Consider the following 19,920-nt stretch of genomic DNA (forward strand, 5'->3'; position numbering starts at 1 on the left):
AGCCTCCCTCCCCGGCCCCACCTGCTGCAGAGCACCCCGGCTCCAAGGAAAAGAAGCTTTTGCTGTGAGCGCATCAGATGCCAGGACCTCCCCTCCCACCACCTCCATCTCCTCCATGCGCCCCCTCCTCCTGTATCTAGGCCTGGGCTCAGCAGCCACTCCCCCCACTGCCACCCCCAGACAAGCTGGGAGGAAGGAGCAGCTTGGATGTGGGGCTTGGATGGGGGTCGGCTTGGATGCAGGGCTGCCTTTCCCTTCTGCGGGGAGGCCAGAGCCCAGCTGGCTCGTGAATTATGGAGCTCCTGTGCTAGTGGCTCTACTTGGCGGAGCGCTGGGACCCACAGCAGCAGCCTAGAAGAGTGGGACAAACTCAAGGTCATTCAGGTTGAAGCAAGACTCTAAGCTCCCAGCCTCCCTCCTATCCCCTCACTTGAGCCCCCAGGGCTAAACCTGGCAACTCCGCACCTTTCCTCACTTTATAGGGAACCCATCCCAGCCCTAGTCAGAGGGACCCCATGCTCTCTCCTGGCCCAGGCCTCTGACCTCCACACAGTTGCCCTCCATCCTTCGTCCCTCAGACAGAGGGCCCCTGAGGGTGGGACTCCACAGGAGGGGCCTGAGGGCAAGCCTGCTCAGACTGGGGGCTCCAAGTCTGGGTCTGCCCATCGCCAGTCTGTGTCACCATCTCCCTTAATGTCTCCTCACAGGGCTCTACCTTACTTAGGGGAAGTGGCACAAAGCCAGGACCCAGGGAGGGGCACTCCACAGCAGCTCCCACGCCAGCCTCTGGGCACATCCCTGCAAGCTCAAGAGAGAATCCTGCCCTTCCCAACCATCCCTATGATTTCAGCAAGAAGTGAAGAGTGTGGAAAGAAGCCCAGGATGTGAGGAGCTGGATCTCGGTTGAATGACTTACCCGCTCTGAGTTTCAGTTTGCTCATCCATAAAATGGGAAGAATAATATCTGTAGGTGGTCTTCCCAGAGCCTACTTGTGGGCCTGCTTTCACCTCTTCACTGCCACGGCTAGAAGGTAGCTATAGGGCCCAGGCTGGGGCCCAGTCCGGCCTCTATCTACTCCAGCTCCACTGTCTTGTCTATTTATTTTTCTAGTACTCCTCCATTGGGAACCACTCCTGGAATCCCTCCCCTGAGACCCCAAAATGCCCTGGACAACCTTCCACTGCAGCACTAAGCTGCCACCTCTCACACTGTGTTGGCACCTGTGGGTATGATCTGTCTTCCAAGGTCACATGCCAAGTCTTACTCCTCTCTGTGTCTGCAGCAGTCAGACCAGGGCAAGGCGCAGAGTAGGGGCTCAGTGATGCCTGTTGAGTGAGGGAATGGCCTAGAGGCTTTTCAGGTTCTCTACCTTGATTACCACCGCCTCCCCTGCCTCACCATACTTGCCGGGGACTTTGACTGTCCACTGCTGCTGGCTCTCCCAAGCCTACTCTCCTCCTCAGTGGCTCACTTGGGAGATCTGGGGGCAGGACACTGCACCACCACCCTACCACTTCCGACAAACCCTGTTCTTTCCCCTCTACCCTTGAATTTCACCCATTTCCTTAAACCACAAACCCAGGGGGTTGTGCTAAACTGTTACTTTGGTGGCCTCCAATGAAGCAGGCCTCCATGTATCCATGCCCTTGTGTGTCTCCTCCCATGCTGACTCTGGGCTTGGCTATGTGACTTGCTTTGGCCAATGGGATGCCAAGAAGCGTGAAGCAAGCAAAGAGCCAATAAGCACTTGCACAGTGGGGCTTGTCCTCTTGGAAGCCAGGTGCCTCGCTGTGAAGGTCAGCTAGACTTCTTTTTTGTTTGCTTGTTTTTTGAATTTTATGACGAATTTTATTCCAAAGTGGCTCTAGTAGTAAATACCAGAGACATTTATGTAGAGTTTGAATACTGTTTCAGGTAAAGTGAAAATGGATAAAAGCAATATTTCTAGTTAATATGTTTTTAGATAATATGATTTTAAATGTGTGACTTAAAATGTAATAAATATTAATGAACTTATTTACAAACCAGAAGCAGACTCATAGACATAGAAAACAAACCTATGGTTACCAAAGGGGAAAGGAGAGGGGGATAAATTAGATAAACAACAAGGTCCCACTGTATAGCACAGGGTACTATATTCAATATCTTGTAATATACTATAATGAAAAAGAAAAAATGTGATAAATATTTAAAATAGAAGTTTTACTATTTTATCTATTTTGAAAGGTTTATGTATTCAGAATCATAGGGGAGTTTTTTTTTTTTAAGGAGAACCACTTTATTTTGAGTAGTGAACGAAACTCCATTTATAATAAACAAACCTTCCATCAATTTCTTCACAGTTAGTCCAAAGAACAAAACCTCTGGCTTAGTTAGAATTTACATTTAACCTTAAATATTCTAAAATCCATCCATGTCAATTTTGGAATTTTAATCTTGCCTGATATTATGAAATAGGGCAAACCTTGATCGATGGTCAAATTTCTAATTTTTGCTGCTAAGCCACTTTTCTTGACCTTGCTCTTGATTGTGTAACATTCCAGAATGTTCAATGGATTTGTAATAAACTTCCAAGATGAAGGGGAATTTCTTGTTCATTGTTTGCCTGAAATCTTGGCTTGTGTTCTTCTTCTCAAACAAAAAATATGTTCCAAAAAATGCTCACAGTTCAGCTACTAAAACTCCTTTAAAGATCTTCTTTGCCAGTGGATCCGTAGTACGGGCCATCCTGAGGCACGTACTCGTGGAGCTGTGCAGCAGACTTCTGAATGGTAAGAGACCAGGTGACAAGAGGTCCTGAGAGAGGCGATGCCCTCGTGGTAATTGAGCCCCCGCTGCTCCCAGCTGAATGCAGACCCATAACCGACACCAGGCAAAACCAGCAGAATTAGCCAGCTGACCCCCGCTGAACCACAGAATTTTTAGAAATAATATATCATTTTAAGCCACTAGGTTTTGGGGTGGTTTATTTCTCAGCAATAGATAACTGAACCAAGGGCCATCCTGAGCCCTCTCTGCCAATGTCTGGCACCCTGTGGGGTCCACATCCAGAATATATCATGCATCCAACCGCTTCTCACCTCCTTCCCAGGCACACCCTGGTCCGGGCCACTGTCACTCTCGCCTGGATTATTCCCAAAGCCTCCTCACTGGACTCCCTGCCTCCACTCTTACTCTCCAGCAATCATCATACAGGGACCAGAGTGAAGCTTCTGGGGTATTAGTCACATCAAGTCACCACCCCCCACTTGAGACCCTCCAGTTACTTCCTATATCACTTAGATTAAAAGACAGACTCTTCAGTGGCCTTTGAGCCCTGTGCAGTCCAGTGCCCGCCACATCTCCACCCCACCACTAGTCACGCTCCCCTTGCTCAGTGCGCTCCAGCAATGCTAGCTTCCTTTCTGTTTCTCGAACATGCCAATCTCATCTCCATCTCGCGCCATTCGCACCAGCTCCTTACTCTGCCCAGAAGACTCTTCCTCTAGGTCTTTCTGTCTAAGTCTTCCAGTTCTCAGCTTACACATCCGCATCCCAGAAAGGCTACTTATAGAAGAGGGAACTGAGGCTTGGAGAAGTGAGGTCATGTCCCACGTACCCACAGTTAGGAAGAGTCTGGGCTGAGTTTTCATCCTAGGTCTATGTAAGCCCCCACTCCAGGGTTCTTTCTGCCACATCAGTGGTTTGGGAGGGCTCCCGAGAAAGGGGAGGAGTTGGAGGGGCTTCTTCACTTACTCCTCCCACAAACACTCCCAGCCATAGCCCTTGGACCCTGTCCTGAGCTGGGTGCTGGGAACTCAGAGATGAATCAGACTAGACTTTACTCTCCGGGAGCTCCTGTCTTGGGAGAGGGAAAGCATCAGAGGAGGGCTCAGACAGCCTCCTGTGGTAACTCAGGGAGACAGCCTTCTAGCTGGGGCCTCTCTGGGAAGGCTTAATAGGGGATGTGAGACTGGCTGGGGGCGGGGGGAGAGAGCCAGAAATTGGGGGTGGTGTTCAGTGGCCAGAGCTGCCTATTGTTCCCTGTGAGGGACCGGGAGACTCAGCATCGGCTATGTGTGTCCAAGCCACTGTGTGTGTGTGTTGTGTTGTGTGTGTATGTGTGTAAGAGAGTGAGGGAGCAGTACCGGGGGTGAGGTAGAGGCTAGGCAAGAGAAGAGCTGAATGAATAGATTTTACTGTTGTGGAAACTAAAGCCCAGAGAGGCTGAGTTGCTGCCCCAGCTCACAAAGCACTAGGTGGTAAAGGCAGGATTTGAACCGAGCCTGTCTTGACACCACCTCCTCCAGGGCCCACTGCTTATTCACTATGTGACCTCAGCTAAAGCCATTCTCTTCAGGAGGCTTATTTCCTCATCAGTAAACTGAAGGAGTTGGATGAAGTTTCTTCCAGCATGAGGACGCTGCAGAAAATACCTCTACTAGAGCTTAGAACCAAATTCAGAACCAAAGAAGCAGCCACCGGCTCAACCTGGTACAGGATGGCTTCTTAACCTGCAGCTCCCTCCAGGCCTAGCAACTGGGTGCCATGCAAACTAAAGCCAGGGAGCCCCAGTAATTCCCCCAGTGTCAGGTGGACCTGTGGTCTCCCTCTCAACAGCCCAACCTAGAGTTCCAAGAGCACTTATAGCCCAGCTCCAACTACACCTCTAACCACATTATCAGCCCAGCCCAGAGCCCAGCTTACTTGTCCAACATTCCCCAGCATAACTCCAGGACTCCCCTGGTTCTCTCCAGCCTCCAGGAACACCATCCTTTAGCCAAAGAAGGAAAGGGGAGAGGCAACTCTGAATGGTCATTGGCCCACTGTTTGACAAATATAGACAGACTGACCAATCAGAAGAGCCAAGACAGCCTCAACTTCCCTGTTGCAATTCTGTTCATCCTCCACCATTCTATTCCCATGGGGTTCCCTTTCAGGTGGTGCCATTCCATTTATGCCATTCAGAATTCCAGGAAATTATATCTGGGAAAGAGAGGCATGGTAAGTAGAATTAGAGCTGATTACAGAAGGGAATTCTTGAGGGGAGAATTCCCCCATTCTGCTGGGGCCTGGGGCATTCTCCAGAGCCCAGTTTCAGTGGTATTCAGAGGAGCCACTGCAAAGAGCTCAGGCTCTGAACAGAAAGAACTTGGGCTCAGTTCTGGGCTCTGCTCCTTAACTAGTTGTGTGAACTTGGGCAAGAGGCTTAAATCTCTGAACCTCTGTTTTCTTAGCTTTAAAATAAGGAGCTGGGATCTATATTCACTGAGTTATTGTGAGGATTAAATGGGAAGAAGGCTCCTAATATACCTAACACATAGTAGATGATTATGGTAAGTCATAGTAATGTGTTCTCCTGCTTATTCTCAGAGGCGGTGGTCTGGCCTCTGAGAGTCCTGGCCCCAGAATAGCTGGGGGGGCAGAGGGGGGCAGGAAGAAGGGGTTAAAATAAAATAGCTGTCATTTAATTACCATGTGCTGGCCTCTGTAGTAATCACCACATGAAACTATTACTACTTTAACATTGTGGACAAGGCGTCTGAGGCACAGAGAAGTTCAGTAATGTGGTCAAAGTCACACAGCTAGCAAGTGGCAGAATTGGGACATAAATTCAGGCTCCCTGGCTCCAGAGTTCAAACTCTGAACCACCGTTCTGGCCTACCTCACATGAATCCCATTTTAGGATGAGAAACGCTGAGGTTCAAAGAGATAAGTTCACACTGCTGCTGAACAGGGGTATATCTAGGACTCCAACTTAGATCCCGTGACTCTGAAGTTCTGGCAATTTCTGCCGTTGAGTGCTGCCCCCTAGTGCCCCCTATGGGAAAAGCACACCAGAGGCACGGAGCACATACCCATGGATCCACACTCCACTGCCCACGCTCCCCTGACCCACTGCTTCTCCTCACACCCAAAGCTGCAGGTCTTATAGCTTCTGAGTATCACTGTGAATGTCATCCATATATACAATCATGATATTTCTTGGCCATCTCACAAATCCTTAAATTCAACAGGTCTAACTCCATGTTTATACTTTTATACCCCAAACCTGCCCTCCCCAGTCATCTCCATCCATCCACTAGTACAAGCCAGAACCCCAGACATCCTTGACACCTCCCTCTCCCCCTCATTCTTTCACCAGTCCAGGAGCCTGAATGGTGGCTGAGGAAGGAGACCAGAAAAGTAAACATCGATCAGAACAGAGCAACAGCGGTGGAAGCAGAGGATCAGGACAATGGTCCCCAATTGTGGCCAAGAGGAAAAACTGAACTCAGGTGGTTAGAAAGCCAGGACTTTCTGCTTAGAAAGAAGCCCAAACACAGCTTTAAGGGCCAGGAGGAGGACACAGTGTTTCTTACTGGGAGCCAGAAGGACTGGGTTCCCACCCAGCTCCACTACTAACTCACAGTATGGCCTTGGGAACCTTGATGTGCCTCAGTTTCCCCATCTGTAAAATGAATATGACCATGGCTACCTCTAGGGCTTGATCCTTTGTTGTAAGTTTCAAATTTAAAGGTGTTTACTTTGTAAACTGTAAAGAGAAGTGCACAGGAGAGGTGGACTATTATCTGGAAACTTCACTCCAATAGACTTCTCTCCTTTGTTATGCTAAATGCTGGACCCATAAGGTACCTTGTTTTGTTTTCAAAGAATGTCATCAGTTTGGGGGCTTTTTTTTTTTTTTTTTGGCCAAGCCAGGATCTTAGTTCCCCAACCAGGGATTGAACCCAGGCCCTCAGCAGTGAAAACACCAAGTCCTAACCAGTGGACCTCCAGGGAATTCCATTGGGGGCTTTTTTTTTTTTAATCTTCTCTTTTCTTTTTTTTTAATTGATTTATTTTTGGCGGCATTGGGTCTTCGCTGCTGCGCACGGGCTTCAGTAGCTTTGGCACGCGGGCTCAGTAGTCGTGGCTCGCGGGCTCTAGAGCACAGGCTCAGTAGTTGTGGCACACGGGCTAAGTTGTTCCACGGCATGTGGGATCTTCCCGGACCAGGGCTCAAACCTGTGTGCCCTGCAGTGGCAGGCAGATTCTTAACCACTGCGCCACCAGGGAAGCCCATTGGGTTGTTTTGTTTTTGTTTTTGTTTTTTTTGCAGTACGCGGGCCTCTCACTGCTGTGGCCTCTCCCGTTGCGGAGCACAGGCTCCGGACGCACAGGCTCAGTGGCCATGGCTCACGGGCCCAGCCGCTCCGCAGCATGTGGGATCTTCCCAGACCCGGGCACGAACCCGCGTCCCCTGCATCGGCAGGCAGACTGTCAACCACTGCGCCACCAGGGAATCGCTGGGGTTTTTTTAATTGTGGTAAACAAACAAACAGAAACAACAACATATATATATATATATATATATACAGAAAATTTGCCATTTTGCCCATTTTTAAGTTACAATTCAGTGGCATTAATTACATTCACACTGTTGTGCAACCATCAACATTTTCTATTTCCAAAATTTTTCATCATCCCAAATAGAAACTCTGTACCCATTAAGCAATAACTCCCAATTCCTCCCTCCCTCCAGCCCCTGGAAACCTCTAATCCCTGTCTCTATGAATTTGTTTATTCTGAATATTTAATATAAGTGGAATCACAATATTTGTCCTTCTGTGTCTGGCTTATTTTACTTAGCATGATGTCTTCAAGGTTCATCTATGGGGTAGCATGTATCAGAACTTCATTCGTTTCACGGCTAAATAATACTCCATTGTGCGTATATACTATATTTTGTTTATCCACTCATCTGTTGACAGACACTTGAGTTTTCCACCGTTTGGCTATGGTGAATAGTACTGCAATGAACACTGGCATATAAGTACCTGTCTGAGTCCCTGTTTTCAGTTCTTTTGGGTATATACCTACACTGTCATCAGTTTTTGACAGAGTTTTTCAGTATACACTGTGGCAGGGGTATGGGCCCTTGGGAACAAGGCCCAGTGTATTTGAGTGTGGGAGGGAGAAGGGCAGATGAGGAGAGAGGTTTCAGTGTGGCTATGATTAAAATACCAGCTAACTTGTGCCTTTTGCAAAGTACTCCACAAAACACTCTGGAGGAGGAGCTATTATCATCTCCATTTTACAGATGAGGAGAAGGGAAGTGGCTTCTCCAGGGCCCCACAGCTGGTGAGAGGCAGGGGCTCCAGAGAAAGGTTCCCTCACACATCAGCAAGTGCAGGCGGAGGTTCAGAGATCATATTTCCCTTCCTTCCCCTTTTTTCTTTTTTTTCCTTTCTAGACAAAGAAAGTAGTTCTGAGCTGCTTCAACCATCATGTTCCTACTTATTAATCTACAGCATTTTAGGTACTACAGAATCAGAATTTTATAATGTACTTTTACTAAACATGGTCTGGAAAAAGCAAAACTATGAAGACAGAAGAAAGATCAGTGGTTGCCAAGGGCTGAGATAGTGGGGAGGAACTGATTGCAGAAGGGTTTAGGGAAATTCGGGGGGGTGATGAAATTGACCTATATTTTGATTTGTGGTGGTGGTTATGCAACTGTATGTATTTTTCAAAACTCACAGAACTATACCCTAAAAAAGGTAAGTTTTACTGTATGTAAATTGTACTTTAATCTTTAAAAAAAGGAATGAATAAATGAATGTGGGAAAACTAAATAAGATTCCAGATGCTTGGATTTTTGCTACCTTGAAAACCTGGCAAGTAACCGTGCCCTTAATTATTTAGTTACAGCATAAGTTGCTATTTTTTTCATGCATTCATTCATTCATGATAAAATGAAAGTCCTTGAATCCAACACAAGAATCAGATCATCACTAAAACTTAAATCTGCTTATGGTTCCCCACCATTCCTGACCCCTCCACTACCCCACCCCCAGGCAATCACTATTCTGAATTCTGTGTTCCTCATTCTCTTGCCTTTTTTTTGTTTGTTTTTTTTTCACACATAAATTACGTTTAACCTTCTGAATTTGCCTTCTCCCCCTTTTTTTAGGTCAAAACAGGTCAAAAACAGCAACTTCATATGGTTCAACCCAATATTATGCCTAAATATAGTACTTCTAGTTGTATTTGAACTTTATGAAAAGGATACCATTCCACATGCACTCTTCTGGGACTTGCATTTTTTTCACTCAGTATTATGTCACCGTGATCCAGCCATACTGCTATTTTTCACTCATTTTCTACTGCTATGTAATTATTCCACATCTCTTTACCTCCTGTCAGTGGCATTTGGATGTTTTCAGTTTGGGGCTACTGTGAACAATGTTTCTACTACCATTCTTGTACATGTCTCTTGGCATATGTGTGAAATTCTTGTGTCTGTAACACAGGAATGCACTTACTGGGTCTTAGGGCACACAGATGTTCAATTGTACACTATGTGACTCACTTTCTGAGCTCCAAATGAAGGTACAACGGCCACTTGCCCCAGGTGAGAACGTGAACAAGATCTGGTGGGAGGGACTGCCAAGGAGGGTCTCTGGTGGAAATTGAGCATCTACTCTGTGCACATGGCAGGGCACCTGTGGAATGAGACAATGGTGTCCTGAGGGGTGAGATAAGGAAGGAAACCCCCCAGTTGCCATGGGAATTAGCTTCCAAGGAGTGTCCCACCCTGGCTGGGCAAGGAGAGGACTAGGCAACTCAAACAGGGCAGACAAAGATACTGTCCTAATTGGCAGTATCTCCATCTAGGCTTAGGAGGTTGTGTATCTTTGGTACACCTGGAGGGAAAAGAGCTAGGCAGTACTGAATTCCTCCCACTTACCAATCCTTACCCCAGTGATCTCTTCCTGTATCCTTTAACTCATTTTGCATCCATTATCTTTTTTAATTCTCCCAGTTGGAGAGAGGTACTATTATCTCCACAGATGAGACTTAGAGAAGGAAGTGTCTTGCCCAAAGTCACACCATTTGGGCCAACTGCCTGAGCAAATCATTTCCCCGTCCTAAGTCTCAGTTTCCTCACCTGTAAAATGGGAATGATAACACCTGAGGTGTTGTCCTCAGGTGTAAGGACTAAATAATACTATGCAAGTAAGGGGGTTAGCATGGATCGTGGAGATGTTCCCTAAAAGTCACTTGTTTATTGGTGCTATTGTTGTTATTAAGTTGGTATTAAGGGGGATAATCCAACCCCTGACTCTTCCCACCCAATGATGTTGCCTCTTGCAGAAACCCCATGGGATGTGGTGATCATGGCCCATTGTGGCCAACTCTGCTGATCTGGGATGTTTCAGGACTGCACAGCCCAGTCTCCTCTTCCACCCGCCCCAGAGCAGAGGTCTCTGTCTTCCTCTGCAGACTTCCTGGAAAAAAGAAGGTGAACTGATCAGAGCAGAGGAACCAGGCCCCCAGTTCTGCCTCAGGACAAACGGAGAAATCAGGTCCCAACGATTCAATCAGTAGAGAATATCTGCTGAGCGCCTAGGATGTGCCAGGTCCTGCTCTGGGCACCCGGGTCATTTGTGAACAAGAGCATACCCTAGTCAGAGGCTAAAGGAGGAGACGGAAGACAAGAAAACAGTGTGCTGAGTATTATGATAAAGAGTACAGAGAAAACCAGACAGGCGTAGGGGTCAGGGAAGGAGTTTCAGGAGACATGCCCTTTGAACTTAGCCTTTAAGGCCCGGCAAGTCCTCCGCAGCAGCTCAGAGATTGCTGGGCCCATCTGTCCATTTAACAGAAAAGCAAACTGAGCCCCGGCGTCTGTCCACCGTGCCCGCCACACCTCACTTACCCGGACTAGGCCGAGCGCTGCTGTCGCAGTCCGCTGACGGAGGGCCAGAGGCCGGCCGCAGTGCCCGCCCAGCTCCCAGGGCGGGGCCTCGGCCCAGGTGCGCGGCGTAGGCGCTTCGCGGAGGCAGGAAGTGTGTCCCCAGCGGCGACCCGTGCAGCGCTCCCGCGAGACGCTCACCTGCGCCCCAGGTGAGCGGCGAGGGGGGCGGGGGGAGGGGCCGAGCTGGAGGTGGCTCACCTGGCGGGACAGGTAAGCCCCGCGCGGGCCCGAGGGGGCGCGAACCAAGGCGGCACCGGTGTGGAGAGACCCCCGAGGCTACGCCCGAGCGTGCGAGGGTCCCGGGGCCCGTTCCATCGGTGCCACCCTCCCACTTCCGGGGTGCGCGGGCCGGGCCCGGCCAGGGAGCGGCCTGAGCGGGCGCCTGGGCTGGGCGGGCAAACTGGGGTGAGGGGGCCGTGTTCGCCCTTAGGGCTGCGCTGGCTTGGGGTGGGAGCCGTGCTTGCCGGGGAGGCGGGGGCGGGAGGGGAGAGGGGGCCGTGCACACCCTGAGGAACAGTGTCGAGAGGCTGGGTCCGCCCGCGGGAAGAGGGCCCCTGCATCTGGAGAAGCTGGTGCTTGCCCCGAGGGCATTGCTGCTGTAGGGGCTATGCTAGTCCGAGCGGCAGTGCCTGGGTCTGCTTCTCCCTTGCCCCCGGGACTCGGTGCCCGCGGATGAGGGAGTCCCGGGCCGAGCCTTTGGGGCAGGAGATCAAGGGTGCACGGATGCCAGGCACGAGAGCCGACGGCTGTTTCGTGAGCAGGGCTGGGGTGCCCCTCTCGGCCGGGTGTGCAAGACTCGAGTGGGTGGGACACAGGCTGGTGCGACCGGTCCTGACCTGAGCACCTTCGGAAGAAGGGGATGGGACGGAGACAGACCTCGGAGTGTGTGTGTTCTCAGGGACTAAGGGGGAGTGGGAGAGCATCAATTAGAAGTTTGGGGAGGGTGTGCCTGGGGCCTGGGAGCTTCTGACCCTGAGGAGGATCCCTGCAGTGCCTTGGGGCGCCCAGTGACCCAGCCCCTCCCAGATGCCAGGCACAGCTCTAAGGCCCCTGAGCAGTAATATCTCATTTAAACCTCAAGGTGGCCCCTGAAGATACTCCTCACTCCCCTTGTTAAAGACAAGAAAACTGAGGCCAGGAGTCTTACCCCAGGCCACAACAGGAGCCCCTGCTAAACCAAGAGACTGGTGTTCCTAGGATTTTGGAGGTGGGGGCAGCAGCAGTGAGGGGGAGATAGAGCCAGGACAAAATGGGTTGAGATTGACTTTAGGAGGGTTTAGGGCCTAGAAAGGAGGGGAAAACTGAAGCCAAGCACTGTCCTTACCCCAGGTCTTCTCCCCCTTTCCTCCATCCCACCCTGCCCCACCCCCTCCTCGAGATGTGTGGCACAGAGCAAAGTACAGGGGCTCCAGAGTCTGGCGGACCACAGTACAAATCCAGCTCCATTCCTTTCCAGCTAGGTGTCTCTGGGCAAGTCACTTCACCTCTCTGAGCTTCAGATTCCTGACCTGTAAAGTGGAGATATAATACTTACCGAGCAATTGTGAGTGTTAAATAAAGCAAAAGTCCTCTTGGGCTGGAGCCTATTTCTGGCCCATTTGCTGCTGCTTCCTCAGCATTTAGTACAGTGCTGAGCACATGGTAGGTGCTCAGAAAATATTTGTTGGATGAATTTAATGAATGGTAGCGACTGCTAAAACCTTGGAGGTAGAGGAGGAGACAGTAACCAAGACCATGAACAATAACCTCTTGTTGTTCTTACAAACCCCAGGTACCCCAGAGCTCAGTGTGGTTCAGACAGTGTAGATGTGCCCACCCTCCTGATCCAAGGGCTGAGCCTGGAAGACTCAGGGCTCTCCCTATGCAGGCCCTCCTTGGGCACAGGCTCACCCATGGAGCTGGCAGCTGACCACTTTGCCCCCTTCCTCCCAAATAATAGATGGGATGGGGTAGTGGATAAGAGTCTGGGCCAGGCCACTTGCATTCAAACAGCTGTGTGGCTTTGGACAACTTAGTTAACCTCTCTGTGCCTCTGTATAACAATAACAATAATACCTACAAATAGGGTTGTGAGAATTAATTAGCTGAATACATTTAAAGCACTGAGAATAATGTAAGCTTTCAATAATTAACTCTTTCACTAGAAGGCAAACTCCTGAGGTTAGGGAATTTTGTCTGTTTTACCACTTTATCCACGGAATTTAGAAGTGTCTGGCATACAGCAGGCTCTCAGTAAATATTCATTAAATGAGTGAATGAATAAATCCATACCCACCCCAACATTGCTCAAACCCAGACAAAGGTTTTTAACCGCTTGCCTCTCTGGATTGTGAGGGACTTTCAAGTCACCTATTACAATTTCAGTTTGCACACCTTTGGAGGGGGACTTCACCTTACTCTCACCAGACTGCTGCTCCCCCCACTCTGGTCAGCCTGGAGCCTACGTCCTTTCTCTTTCTACCTAATGGTCCTGGTTCCACCCAGAGGTCACACAGAATGTATCAGTCTCCTGAAGTACTTACTGTACCAACCCTGTTCCAGACACTGATGCAGAAAGGAATCAGACACAGTCCCTGCCCCTCGGGGTCATATAGGCTTATCTTCAAACAATTGGTTCAAAGCCAACTCAGCTGACCAAGAGCCCAGCAGAATGCTGTGGGGAGAGGGGCTCCCATCTGACTTGAGGTTCTGGAGTGTCCTTGGAGAAGGACCAAGCGGGGCTGGGGGAATGGGTTGAAGAGTTGCAGGAATAGTTAAAGAATTCCTGTATCCTCCTTATCCGCATTCACCATGGCTAACATTCCCTCCTTTTCTCTGTCTACACACATATACCTTCTGTTTTGGGGGGAACCCTTTGAGGTTAGGTTGCAGGCATCATGCTTCTTTACCCCAAAATGCTTCAGTATATGTTGCCTAAGAATAAGAACATTGTCTTATTTAACATTGAATTTAACATTGGAAATTTAACATTGACGTAATACTATTAAATAATATACAGTCTATTTTTAAATTTTACCAATTATCCAATTTCTCCTTGTGATCCAGGATTCAATTTAGGATCACACAGTCCATTTAGAGTCATGTCCCTTAACTTGGGCTTGTCTGATGTTTCTTCATGATTACATTCAGGTTATACATTTTTGGCAGGACTACTCCATAAGCGATGCTGTGTCCATTTTAGTGCATAGTATCAGGAGACACATCATGTCAGTTTGTCCCATTATTAATAATGTTAACTTTGATCATTTGATAAGTAGTGTCTGCCAAGTTTCTCCAGATTTGTGTTTTGTTGTTGTTGTTTTAAATTGTCCCTGGCTGCCATAAGTAGAAGGGAGTAGAGGTGGCCAGAATGGGGGCCTTGACAGTATGTGGGTGAGAGATGGTGGTAGGCAAGTTTAGGGAGGTAGCATTGATTTGCCCAAAGCACATTGCCTATTAGAGCCAGAACTGGGACTAGGATACAGATATCCTGATGCCCAGTCCCAGGTTCCTTTCACATCACCAGCTCTAGGACACTAGTGCCATTAAATCAGGGATAAATAAAAAGTTAAGAGATTAATGTCTCAGAAAATCCAGGCTAAGGATAGTAACTCCCCAGCACACTCCTACCTGTGATCAAGGACCCTCCCAAGTACATCACTACGTAATGTTCCCACAGGCAGAGTTGTTTACTCCCATGATGCCCCATATATCCTACGTGTTCCAGCTCATGAGCTTTTAAGCATCTGTTTTCCCTACAAAACCATGTGTGAATCACAGGAACAGCGCCTATAGTTCATTCATTTTTGGTTCTTCTGTACCTAACACAGGGCCAGGTTCAGTGAAATCTTAGCTCTGAGCTTGCTAGCAACCAAGTCGAAAAGGGAAAGAAGATGTATTTTGAGGCTTGGCTTTCTCGTCCAGTCAAAGGAAGCAAAACAGTGCTTGATGTTAAATGTTGATAGGAGAGCAAATCTGAGCCATACGGAAACATTGACCGGGGACCTGTTGATTCCCATGTCTGATTTGAAAGAGGAGGGGAAGAAAGGGAAGGTGGTAATGATCAGGTTCTGTAGCAAGTCCATGGAAAGGCATTTGTTGAGCAGCCTCAGAGGCTCTGTGCTGCTGGGCTTACCAACAGTGGGAAGAAACTCAGGGAGACCGTTGCCCAGAAAGTGAGATCCCAGGAGACTTTTCTTTTTATATGGTAAAATATGCATAAAATTTACCATTTTAATTTTTTTAAGTAATTTTAACGTTATAGTCCTGTGACGTTAAACACATTCACACTGTTGTATAACCATCACCACCATGCATCTCTAGAACTTTTTCATCTTCCCAAACTGAAACTCTACCCGTTACATACTAACTTTCCATTCTCCCCCATCTCCAGCAACTACCATTCTACTTTCTGTCTCTGTGAATTTGACTGTTCTAGATATTTCATATAAGTGGGACCAAACAATATTTGTCCTTTGGTGTCAGGCTTATTTCATGTAGTGTAACGTCTCAAGGTTTATCAATGTTATAGCGTGTATCAGAATTTCATTCCTTTTTAGGGCTGAATAATATTCCATTGTGTGTATAGACCACATTTTGTTTATTCATTCATCCATCAATGAACATTTGGGTTGTTTCCACCTCTGCCTATTGTGAATAATGCTGCCGTGAACATTGGTGTACCAATATCTGTTTGAGTGCCTGTTTTCAATCATTTTGAGTATATACGCAGAAGTGATATTGCTGGATCAGATGGTAATTTTATGTTTAACTTTTCGAGGAAACTCCACACTGTTTTCCACAGCAGCCATACCACTCTATATTCCCACCAGCAATGCACAAGGGTTCCAACTTCTCCGTATCTTTTCCAATGGCTGTCATTTCTGTTTTTAATAGTAACCATCCCAACGGGTGTGAAGTCCCAGGAGATTCTGATACATAGTTAGACCACAGAGAGAGCTTCCTCTCTGGGGAGCAAGGGGATACTAGATAGGGCTCGTGGGCATACTTGGGCCCATCCACATCACAGAGCTCTCAGAAACCAGAAGTCTGAAGCTCCTCAGGTCATAGCTCAGGAGCTCGCCACTGACCTTTGATCCTGACTCCTTCCTGGCCTCTCCCCCACAGGTGCCTGGCTACGGCAAACCATGCGGTGAGCCATGCCTCGCCCTGGACACCCCCGCCCATCATCTGGGCCCCCACGCTTGGGACCCTGGGAGCGGCCAACGGAGCTATGCCTGGAGACATATGACGAGCCATCCTGGGCCCCACCGAGCCGCCGCACCCGTAGGCCAGACCCCAAGGACCCCGGCCACCATGGACCCGAGAGCCTTACCTTCATCTCTGGCTCTGCTGAGCAGGCTGCTGAGCCCCCAGCCTGCTGCCTGCTCTGGCGACCCTGGGTGTGGGACTGGTGCCGGGCTGCCTTCTGCTTCCGCCGCTGCCGGGATTGCCTCCAGCGCTGTGGAGCCTGTGTGCGGGGCTGCAGCCCCTGCTTGCCCGCTGGGGACTCCCCTGAAGGGGCTGCTGAAGCCAGCTGGGTCAAGGAGCACAACGGAGTGCCCCCCAGCCCTGACCGTGCCCCTCCCAGCCGGCGGGACGGCCATCGGCTCAAGTCGGCCATGGGGAGCAGCTTCAGCTACCCTGACGTCAAGCTCAAAGGCATTCCTGTGTATCCCTACCGCAGCACCACCTCCCCAGCCCTGGACGCGGACTCCTGCTGCAAGGAGCCACTGGCCGACCCCCCACCCACGCGGCACAGCCTGCCCAGCACCCTTGCCAGCAGTCCCCGAGGCTCTGAGGAGTACTACTCCTTCCACGAGTCGGACCTGGACCTGCCCGAGATAGGCAGTGGCTCCATGTCCAGCCGAGAGATCGATGTGCTCATCTTTAAGAAGCTGACAGAGCTGTTCAGCGTACACCAGATCGACGAGCTGGCCAAGTGCACCTCAGACACTGTGTTCCTGGAGAAGACCAGTAAGATATCGGACCTTATCAGCAGCATCACCCAGGACTACCACCTGGATGAGCAGGACGCTGAGGGCCGCCTGGTACGCGGCATCATTCGCATCAGTACCCGAAAGAGCCGTGCCCGCCCGCAGACCACAGAGGGGCGCTCAACCAGGGTGGCTGCCTCTGCTGCCCCTGCCCCTGACAGTGGCCATGAGACCATGGTGGGCTCAGGGCTCAGCCAGGATGGTAGGTGGGGCCCCACAGGGCTGAGGGGCAGAGTAGAGGAGGCTCTGGACAGGGAGGGTTGCACTGGGGTCTTTGGCCACTGTGGGTCCCCCCTCAGCCGGTCCCAGCTCTTCCTCCTCCTTTTTCTCCACTCTTCTACATCCCCTAACAGGTTCTTTGTCCCCTGCTGCCACCTGCCAGAGTAGCTTTCAGGCCCAACCAGCTAGCCTAGTTAAAAGGACCCAGGAACCCATGCGAATTTGGACCTCTGACCTGGCCTGGCCTAACCAAAACCCCTATCCACCCACTCATCCCTGCACAGACAGACCAACAGACACACACACACACATTCTCTCTCTCTCTCTCTCTGCGTCTTTGTTTTAAACATCGTTTCCCTAGCCCAGCCCAGGGGTGAATGGCCCCTCTCTCAATGGGCTGGGGGCAGAAGTGGGGAATAGGGTTGAAAGGATGTGATAATGACCACTGCCCCTTCATGTTCCCTCCCTAGAACTCACAGTGCAGATCTCCCAGGAGACGACCGCAGATGCCATCGCCAGGAAGCTGAGGCCTTATGGAGCCCCAGGTTTGGTCCTGACATGAAAGTGTGGAGAGGAGAGGGGACTGCCCTAGCAGCCCCCCACGTGTCCCTCTCCCAGCTTCCTCCTGGGGTGGGTGAGGATGGGATCAGAAAGGGACGAGAAGCCTGAGCAGCCTTATACCCCATCCCAGTCCTGCAAACTGGCTTAAAGGTTCAGCTGGGAGAGATTCAGGGGGATACCCCTGAACCAGAGGGGAGGGGGGCAGGTGCCCAGAACCTGCATCTAAACCCAGGTCACTGGAGAGGAAAGTGGAGGGCGGGTGAGGGGGGCCATCCATTGGTGCTGAGAAGGCACCATGTGTGGTTTCTACTGCTATCCTCTTGGCTTTTACAAGCCCTGGGAGCAGGGTCATTACCCTTCAGAGAGCGAGACTGGGGTTCAGAGAGGTCAAGAAACTGAGTGGATCACCCAGCCAGGATCAGACCGACCCAGGCTCGAGTCCCCCTCTGCTCCTTCTCAATAGGTTTCTCCCTGCCTGAGGGACTTGCATGAGCCCCTCCCCATCTCTGAGCCTCTGTTTCCTGCTCCCTTTCCCCTCAGGATACCAAGCCAGCCACGACTCATCCTTCCAGGGCACCGACACAGACTCTTCAGGGGCACCCCTGCTCCAGGTCTACTGCTAACCCGCACTGGGCCCAGGGGCCGCAACCCCTTCTGAGAGAAGCACATCTACTGCATGAAGAGAGAGACCAGAACCCTCTTTGTGGGAGGGAGGCCATGAGCCCAGAAGCAGTGCCCACTCTGGCTCCTCCTGCCTTGGCTGACTGGTTCCTGGACCACATGCATTTCACTGGGCCACGGTGCCCACATCCCCCGGGTCCTCCACTGGCCTGACCCCTGCCTGGGCCTGTTCCTTCCTGCCCACAGTCTTCAGGAAGCCTAGGTCATGGAAAGCGAAGACTGAGGGGTTAATTTCTGGAACTGGATCCTGACTCTGCCCCCATAACATGCTCCCCCTGTAACATACACCCCATAACCAATCATGCAAACCTCCCCCTCCCCAGGACAGCTGGGAGGGAAGGTAACAGGTAAAAGAAGCTTGTCTTAAATGGATTGGGTTTGGGGGCAGGCAGGGCCTCGGGAATTCTGTGGGCAGCGCCCGATCCACGTTACGTCCTGTTGAGCAGTTAGGTTCTCGGCTGATGTTCTACCTGCTAACGTGACTATAGTACAAAACTTAATAGACATCTGCCTGCTCATCTTGACTGTGATACTGTCCTTTCCGTCCCATTTGCCTGACTGCTGCCTGGAGCAGGAGACAGCATAGAGCATCCAGCCTGGCTTAGTGTCGTGGGGTTGAGGTCAGAAGGCTAAACTGAGCAGTGATGCCCATCTCTCAGGCTCACGGTGAGTTCTAGGAGATAGAGCCAGTCACAGTGTCTGTGCCTGAGAAGGGTTGACCAAGTGGTTTCTGTCATTGTTGAGAGGTCCTTCTAGGCAGGCCTGCCTGGACTCCCTCTGTTGCCCCAATTCACTGCCTGTAGGCTGGCCTGCTTCTGGCCATCCCTGCAGTTTCCGCAAATCCCGGAGCACGTGTCAGCCCACCCCACCTCAGACCTGCTGCTCCCTCCACCTCCCCCTGGTGCGGGCAGCACTCAGGGTCACGGGTGTCTGCTCAGCACTCCCAGGAGTGCGGGTCATTCTTTCACAGGTGCTGGCGCTCAGAGGTGTCAAGGAATTTACTGGGTCATGCAGCTAGTAACTGTGGCTCTGTATCCGGAAGCTGGCCTCTTGGCAGTTGTGCCCCCAAGCTGGCAAGCTGACCTGCTTGGGGTAGAAGCAGGCTCCCCCTGTTTGGACATCAGAGCCCAGCTGGGTTCAGAAGGACCTTACTTGGCTACTCCTCACACACGGGTGTGTTTGTTCTCTCAGTGAGACCGGAGCAGGCCCAGCAGCCCAGTCTTGACTGATGATAAGCTAGGTGTCCAGGATCCCTCACTGCCCCACTTCACCTGCAGCGCCCCCACCCCCGACCTTCTATTGCCCTCATGGGCATCCTTTGGAAAGTGACTGGACAAACTGTACTTGTCTGTTCATTGGACACACAGGATGGTCCCTTGTGGCCATGACCACAGGGTCCAGTACCAGTGATAAAACTGGCCCCTTTCCTTAGGCTCTGCTGTCTCTTCCAGGTCAAGGCCTCTGCGATTGAAAATGACCACAGGCCAGGAATTCCCTGGTGGTCAGTGGTTAGGATTCTGCATTTCTACTGCAGGGGGCATGAGTTCAATCCCTAGTCGGGGAACTAAGATCTCATATGCCATGCCACATGGCATGGCCAAAAAAAGAAAATGACCGTGGGACTTCCCTAGTGGCGCAGTGGTTAAGAGTCTGCCTGCCAATGCAGGGGACATGGGTTCGAGCCCTGGTCGGGGAAGATCCCACATGCCACAGAGCAACTAAGCCCGCACGCCACAACTACTGAAGCCTACATGCCTAGA

The 19,920-nt window shown here is 50.5% G+C and overlaps 1 protein-coding gene and 1 pseudogene across 4 annotated transcripts; one reads left to right on the forward strand and one right to left on the reverse strand.

The window, feature by feature from the left end:
- Nucleotides 1–2,365: 2,365 nt before the first annotated feature.
- LOC132516324 (protein CEBPZOS-like) lies at nucleotides 2,366–10,774 on the reverse strand (annotated as a pseudogene).
- A 61-nt stretch (nucleotides 10,775–10,835) lies between these two features.
- KDF1 (keratinocyte differentiation factor 1) lies at nucleotides 10,836–18,678 on the forward strand. Of its 4 annotated transcripts, none has more exons than XM_060142749.1 (4): nucleotides 10,836–10,873; nucleotides 15,831–16,901; nucleotides 17,389–17,463; nucleotides 18,020–18,678. In XM_060142749.1, exons 2-4 carry the CDS (start codon nucleotides 15,863–15,865, stop codon nucleotides 18,100–18,102), a joined length of 1,197 nt encoding a protein of 398 aa, XP_059998732.1. In that variant the 5' UTR covers nucleotides 10,836–10,873; nucleotides 15,831–15,862; the 3' UTR covers nucleotides 18,103–18,678. The 4 variants fall into 4 exon arrangements, with proteins under 4 accessions (XP_059998732.1, XP_059998733.1, XP_059998734.1 ...); XM_060142750.1 differs by having other exon boundaries at nucleotides 10,841–10,934; XM_060142751.1 differs by lacking the exon at nucleotides 10,836–10,873 and adding an exon at nucleotides 11,709–11,781.
- The last annotated feature ends 1,242 nt before the right edge of the window (nucleotides 18,679–19,920 follow it).

This window comes from Lagenorhynchus albirostris, chromosome 2 (genome assembly GCF_949774975.1).
Source record: "Lagenorhynchus albirostris chromosome 2, mLagAlb1.1, whole genome shotgun sequence".
Taxonomy (NCBI): Eukaryota; Metazoa; Chordata; class Mammalia; order Artiodactyla; family Delphinidae; genus Lagenorhynchus; species Lagenorhynchus albirostris.

Bases quoted from the DNA above. Each gene is read 5' to 3' on its own strand.
- KDF1 (XM_060142749.1), top strand. From the start codon at position 15,863: ATGCCTCGCCCTGGACACCCCCGCCCATCATCTGGGCCCCCACGCTTG. The intron at 16,902-17,388 runs GTAGGTGGGGCC...TTCCCTCCCTAG, and splicing joins CTCAGGGCTCAGCCAGGATG to AACTCACAGTGCAGATCTCC. The intron at 17,464-18,019 runs GTTTGGTCCTGA...CTTTCCCCTCAG, and splicing joins GAGGCCTTATGGAGCCCCAG to GATACCAAGCCAGCCACGAC.